This window comes from Squalius cephalus (genome assembly GCF_949319135.1).
Source record: "Squalius cephalus genome assembly, chromosome: 4".
NCBI lineage: Eukaryota > Metazoa > Chordata > Actinopteri > Cypriniformes > Leuciscidae > Squalius > Squalius cephalus.
Window position 1 is genome coordinate 55,174,402 of NC_137125.1, and position 7,500 is coordinate 55,181,901.

Consider the following 7,500-nt stretch of genomic DNA (forward strand, 5'->3'; position numbering starts at 1 on the left):
CAGTGGCTCCTACTTGAGCTGCGCTGGTTGTTTCTGTGAGCTGGCGCCGCTGGAGGGAATTGGGCCGGGCTGGAAGGCCTGACTGGGAGAAGTACTGGCAGATCGAGCTCGCTGAGGAGACGCTTGACCTGACTCAGACGAGCGAGGACCCCCTACACACACACACACACACACACACACACCACATCAGTGCTCTACACACAACCAGTCAAACGGCTGGAATCATGTTTATATCCAGTGTGAATGTGTTGTGCACCTGGAGCTCGTTTCGGTTGAGTCGTCTGCGGTGCTGGTTGAGTCTGCACACACACACAAACACACACACACACGAGTTAAACTGCACAGATTCATGCTCAGGATGAGTTTAAAGGGATAGTTCACCCAAAAATGAAATTTAGCCCATGATTTTCTCTCCCTCAAGGCAGATGCACTTTTATCTACTCGTCCGAGAGAAGAGTGATCAGACACACTAGGATGTCTTGAGGGCGAGTGAATCATGGGCTGATGTTCGTCTCTGGGTGCACTGTCCCTTTAAAGCGCTGTGGTACTGTACCTTAGTGCTGGTCTGTGGTGTCGTGACGCCCAGAAGAACCGACGCCATTTTACTGAGAACCAGATCACAGATCAGCTGCCGGTCCTCCTCCACGTGCTCCCCGATCAGAGGCATCGAGCTGTCCATCACCTGACCACACACACACACACACAATATAGATTCAAGATCCAAGGTGCAAGTTTTGAACATTTTTGAAAACGTGTAAACTTGAAAAAAACGTGAATCTGTGAGAACGCTGACGGCTGCACGTGTGTATTACGTGTTTACTCTATAGGTGTGTGTGTTTGAACAACAGAATTTTTAGTCATTTCCGCGTCTCCATGCGAACTGGAATCATTTTGATAACGTTTTATCACACACACACGCACACGCACACACGCACGCACGCACACACACTTCAAGTTTAAATTAAATAAAGAGAAATGTTGCTTTGGCAAGAAGCTGAAATAATTTATATATATATATATATATATATATAAATATATATATATTATATTTCAGTTAATGTTTATAATACATTACAAAATAAATAAACATTATTAATTTGCTTCAAGTTATGTATTGTACATTGTTTCAAGTATTATTCTTCACAGTAATAAGAAAGGCTGCAGTGCTGATCTGTGTCCACTGGGTGGCGCTAGTGTCTGCTTTTACTACAGTACAGGAAGTATTCTGGTACAGTTTTAATTCTGAATCGTTTAAACTATAATCCAGTTTGAGAACTTTAAGTGTTTAAATTAATCATTACTCAAAAGAAAGAAAGAAAGAGGGCATTACTTAAATGAAAAGAAATCTAAACATTAATAAAAAGTTTGAGTTAAGAGACGATGAAATTGTAATCAAGTAATGTTTTATAATAATAAGAAGAATTGGTTTACAATTTGAAAACGTACATTTGTGAATATAAAATCTACATAGTAAAATAATTAGCTTTAACGAATCATTACTCAGAGGAATGTGTGTGAAGCTCATGACATCATCAGTGGAGTGTATCTAATCGGAGCGATGATGATGTCATGCGGCTGTTAACGGGACTCAGGGGACTCTTATTATGCAACACAATAACTGTGATGACAACAACGTTTTAATTTACAGAAACTAGAAGTGTCTGGATAATAAAACTACATCAAATAAATTACAATTATTTTAATATATATATATTAATTTATATAATTCAAATAATTACATTTTAAGGGAATGAACGCTAATTAGCAGCTTGTTTAATCATCTTAACGCTAGTTAACTGCTGGTTTAATCATCTGAACGCTAGTTAACTGCTGGTTTAATCATCTGAACACTAGTTAACTGCTGGTTTAATCATCTGAACACTAGTTAACTGCTGGTTTAATGATCTGAACACTAGTTAACTGCTGGTTTAATCGTCTGAACGCTAGTTAACTGCTGGTTTAATCATCTTAACACTATTTAACTGCTGGTTTAATCGTCTGAACGCTAGTTAACTGCTGGTTTAAGCGTCTGAACGCTAGTTAACTGCTGGTTTAAGCGTCTGAACACTAGTTAACTGCTGGTTTAATGATCTGAACACTAGTTAACTGCTGGTTTAAGCGTCTGAACGCTAGTTAACTGCTGGTTTAATCATCTTAACACTATTTAACTGCTGGTTTAATCGTCTGAACGCTAGTTAACTGCTGGTTTAAGCGTCTGAACGCTAGTTAACTGCTGGTTTAAGCGTCTGAACGCTAGTTAACTGCTGGTTTAATCATCTTAACACTAGTTAACTGCTGGTTTAATCGTCTGAACGCCAGTTAACTGCTGGTTTAAGAGTCTGAACGCTAGTTAACTGCTGGTTTAATCATCTTAACACTAGTTAACTGCTGGTTTAAGCGTCTGAACGCTAGTTAACTGCTGGTTTAAGCGTCTGAACGCTAGTTAACTGCTGGTTTAATCGTCTGAACGCTAGTTAACTGCTGGTTTAAGAGTCTGAACGCTAGTTAACTGCTGGTTTAATCGTCTTAACGCTAGTTAACTGCTGGTTTAATCGTCTGAACGCTAGTTAATCGTCTTAACGCTAGTTAACTGCTGGTTTAATCATCTGAACGCTAGTTAACTGCTGGTTTAATCATCTGAACACTAGTTAACTGCTGGTTTAATCATCTGAACACTAGTTAACTGCTGGTTTAAGCGTCTGAACGCTAGTTAACTGCTGGTTTAATGATCTGAACACTAGTTAACTGCTGGTTTAAGCGTCTGAACGCTAGTTAACTGCTGGTTTAATCATCTTAACACTAGTTAACTGCTGGTTTAATCGTCTGAATGCCAGTTAACTGCTGGTTTAAGAGTCTGAACGCTAGTTAACTGCTGGTTTAAGCGTCTGAACGCTAGTTAACTGCTGGTTTAATCGTCTAAACGCTAGTTAACTGCTGGTTTAAGAGTCTGAACGCTAGTTAACTGCTGGTTTAATCGTCTTAACGCTAGTTAACTGCTGGTTTAATCGTCTGAACACTAGTTAATCGTCTTAACGCTAGTTAACTGCTGGTTTAATCGTCTGAACGCTAGTTAACTGCTGGTTTAATCGTCTGAACGCTAGTTAATCGTCTTAACGCTAGTTAACTGCTGGTTTAAGCGTCTGAACGCTAGTTAACTGCTGGTTTAATCATCTTAACACTAGTTAACTGCTGGTTTAATCGTCTGAACACTAGTTAATCGTCTTAACGCTAGTTAACTGCTGGTTTAATCGTCTGAACGCTAGTTAACTGCTGGTTTAATCGTCTGAACGCTAGTTAATCGTCTTAACGCTAGTTAACTGCTGGTTTAAGCGTCTGAACGCTAGTTAACTGCTGGTTTAATCATCTTAACACTAGTTAACTGCTGGTTTAATCGTCTGAACGCCAGTTAACTGCTGGTTTAAGAGTCTGAACGCTAGTTAACTGCTGGTTTAAGCGTCTGAACGCTAGTTAACTGCTGGTTTAATCGTCTGAACGCTAGTTAACTGCTGGTTTAAGAGTCTGAACGCTAGTTAACTGCTGGTTTAATCGTCTTAACGCTAGTTAACTGCTGGTTTAATCGTCTGAACGCTAGTTAATCGTCTTAACGCTAGTTAACTGCTGGTTTAATCGTCTGAACGCTAGTTAACTGCTGGTTTAAGCGTCTGAACGCTAGTTAACTGCCGGTTTAACCCTCTGGGGACCAAAAACGCGCCGGCGCGTTTTGCTCGTTTTTTTTTTTAGCAATGAAAAATAAACACAAAATGCTCTGTTAATTTTGATCTTTAATTTTCGTGTTATACATCAATCGATCCTGTTCAGTTTCTATTTTTTTTCTGTATACTCACAATAAAAATAAAGTGTTTTGCTTTTTGACAAATAAAGAAACTTTAACATGATGCGATTTCTGCCTTCTCTCTGTCAGTAAACTCCCATTTGAAACGCGTTCGAAAATGATCTATAACTCCGCGAAAATTCAGTCAAACAGGCAAACAGACCCACGGGCATAAAGCTTGAGATCGCATCTGTTAAATGAAGTCATTTATATAAAAAACAAATATTATCAGCTTCTGTAATCTGTATAAAAAGAGAGCGATTCCAGTCGAGCTCATTACGAGCTCATTGACTTTAATTCGTTCACGCCTACTCACGGAGCACGCTATTCACAAGATAATGTGCTAAGCCATCTATGCAAAACAGGTAAACGCCCCCAAGCAAATGCATTAAACGCTTCAAGTTTCATCATTTCGTCACCTGCGCGTTGGGAAGATGACACGGTACACCGGTGCGGAAGCCCTTCAGTTCGTCCTGGATACTAGCGACGAAGAGTCCAGATTTTCATCAGAAGAGGAGCGCGACTACTCTGATGACGACCGTTTGTATTTTGAAGAGCGACTTGATCCAGCCGTGGATAGAATTTCGGATGAGTAAGTATTTATTCTTACTTGCATTAATTGACAAGCTATTCAAAACATGAGCTTACATATTATACTGGGTGGACTTGCCATCCAGAGTACTGACATTTTATATCTACCTATTCAACACGATCTAATGAAAGTGCATATCTATACCATGAATTTAATATCTCGTACCATTTCAACGTTAAAAATTTTTTGTTTTGTTTTTTTGTGTACATATGCTACACCCCTTGGTTAGGAAATTTGTATTTGTATGTGTAGCCTAAATGATATGTTTAGATCATTATGTATGAAAGATAGAATTTAGAAATTATTTTAGAAAGTAGGTGTTTAGATTATATTTTGACTATATAAATGCTGCCTCATTATCATTAACGATGCATGCTCGCAAATATCAGTTGTAAATGTGTGTAAATGTGCTGAAATGTGTAAATATACCCAGTTAATGAAGTGCACAAATGTGTTAGGCTAATGTTTGCGGTGTGCCTCTCCGGTAATGGCCCATTGACACGCATATAGGCTTATTGCACGCGTCTAAAATTATTTACATCAGTAATTCATTATAGACTAATGCTACTATAGTTATATTTATGTAATAATATTCTTCAACTTTTTTAAAAGGAATGTAGCTTCATCACTACCTCCGCCTGCAACTCGGAGTGCGCTTAGCAACACAGTCAGAAATCAGAAAGAGTAAGTACATATTTACCCACTATTTTACAGGTGTTAGTTCAATTTTGTTTATACTTAGTGTTAATAATATGAGCCTGTATGACTTTATTATTTATTTTTGGAGATTGGTTGATGTTACATATGTTTTGTAACTTTTTTTAAAAGGAATGTAGCTTGTTCACTCTCGCCTTCCACTGCAACGAGGACACGCAGCAACAAAAATCAAAAAGAGTAAGTACATATTTACCTACTATTTTACAGATGTTAGTTACATTTTGTTTATATACTTATACTGATGATACAAATGTAGCCTATATGTGCCTGTGTGGCTTTGCAACAAATGTGTTGTTATGCATGCACAATATAACAATTATTGATTGGTAATGTTAATATAAAAGGTCACATATATGTAATATATGGTCACATTTGATTTGCTTAGAGCCCGCATCAACGGGGCATAAGCATTTACTGTGAGATACCTGCCTTGACTTTTGTTTTTAGAAAATTACAATAAAACAGATTGAAAAACAAAACATTTGAATCTCCTCATTCTTTGTTCAGGCTGCCTCACTGATGGCCCATTAACACTTGGGGGAACGTCTATGTCACACCTCTGGTCTGAATCTCATTAATATTGATGACCCATTACCACTCCCACGCATAAACCTCTTCTGACAAAAAAACTGTTTTACAATGTTTAAATCAATGTAGTGTTTCATGTGAACAATCAGGCAGGATGATTTTCATATAATTTTGAAGCTAGAACTCAAAGGGACAACATCAATTAGTCAAAAGTCTTGTGGACACATATTTATTATGTGTTTTGTGTTCTTAAATCAGCAACTTTCATTTTATTTTTTTCCAATAACCACGCATAAACATTATTCTCTTAAAAATACAAACATCTACATGATACACGTTGCTCGCATATTATGGTAGCCCTGTTTGTGCTATATAGAGTGAATTTACACCTTTGCCATTAACATGTTTATAAATAACTGAAAAAAGCACAAATATCAAGGCATGTCAGAACATCTCAAGGACCCCAAAAACAGCTTGGTCCCCAGAGGGTTAAGCGTCTGAACGCTAGTTAACTGCTGGTTTAATCGTCTTAACGCTAGTTAACTGCTGGTTTAATCGTCTGAACGCTAGTTAACTGCTGGTTTAAGCGTCTGAACGCTAGTTAACTGCTGGTTTAATCATCTTAACACTAGTTAACTGCTGGTTTAATCGTCTTAACGCTAGTTAACTGCTGGTTTAATCGTCTGAACGCTAGTTAACTGCTGGTTTAAGAGTCTGAATGCTAGTTAACTGCTGGTTTAATCATCTGAACACTAGTTATCTGCTGGTTTAAGAGTCTGAACGCTAGTTAACTGCTGGTTTAATCATCTTAACGCTAGTTAACTGCTGGTTTAATCATCTGAACGCTAGTTAACTGCTGGTTTAAGCATCTGAACGCTAGTTAACTGCTGGTTTAAGCGTCTGAACGCTAGTTAACTGCTGGTTTAATCATCTGAACGCTAGTTAACTGCTGGTTTAATCATCTGAACACTAGTTAACTGCTGGTTTAAGCGTTTGAAAACTAGTTAACTGCCGGTTTAAGCGTCTGAACGCTAGTTAACTGCCGGTTTAAGCGTCTGAACACTAGTTAACTGCTGGTTTAATCATCTGAACGCTAGTTAACGGCTGGTTTAAGCGTCTGAACGCTAGTTAAATGCTGGTTTAGAGTAAGAGCGTTTGATCTCAGCCTCCAACTCAAGTTTTTATAACAATATTTTGCTTGTTTTGTCTTATTTTAAATAATTTTCAGTCATCCTGAGGCCTGAACAGTGACAGATCTCCACACAGATGTAATGAGAATCATGGGAAGAGCAAACCTCTATGATATAGTCCTTTCCATCTTTGCCGTGGACGGCTTTGACAGCGCAGATGTCCAGACCACCGAACATCTCCGAGCACGAGTCCACCCACACACGATACCTACACACACACACACACACACACACACACAGAACATCATGATCTGAGCGCCACACACCTGCTGGGGTCAGTGTGATGTGTTTGAGTGACACCTGTCAGTCATGGCGATCTGCTCCAGCATGGCTGAACCCGTGTTGGCCTTCCAGTTTCCAGAGATGGACGTCCTCCTGAAACAAACCATCATATTTCAGTAAACAAGACTAAATTTTGCTTCTTCTCCAGTAAATGTATCTTGATTTAAGAATGTTTAGATATTTGTGCTGGAAAACACATGATTACAATAAACCCCAGAGCCGGTTCTCACATGTAGGCTTTGTAGTTTGTGCCGATCTTCTGGATACGGATGTCGTACTTCGAGGCGACGAAGGGTTCGGTCGTGGCGTAGGTCTTAGCGATCGCAACCACACTGGTGATGTCCTGGAAGTCAGTCGCC

General features: G+C 38.8%; 1 protein-coding gene across 1 annotated transcript in view; it reads right to left on the reverse strand.

The window, feature by feature from the left end:
- The window catches only part of syn3 (synapsin III), a 67,260-nt gene that overhangs the window by 1,466 nt on the left and 58,294 nt on the right, over positions 1-7,500 (reverse strand). Inside the window, exons 8-13 of the mRNA XM_079870160.1 lie at positions 7,372-7,500; positions 7,160-7,234; positions 6,965-7,067; positions 554-682; positions 257-299; positions 14-152 (exon numbers count right to left, since the gene is read on the reverse strand). The exon at positions 7,372-7,500 is cut by the window's right edge and continues 14 nt beyond it. Of these exons, the coding sequence (XP_079726286.1) occupies positions 14-152; positions 257-299; positions 554-682; positions 6,965-7,067; positions 7,160-7,234; positions 7,372-7,500 (618 nt within the window). The remainder of the gene's footprint in view (positions 1-13; positions 153-256; positions 300-553; positions 683-6,964; positions 7,068-7,159; positions 7,235-7,371) is intronic.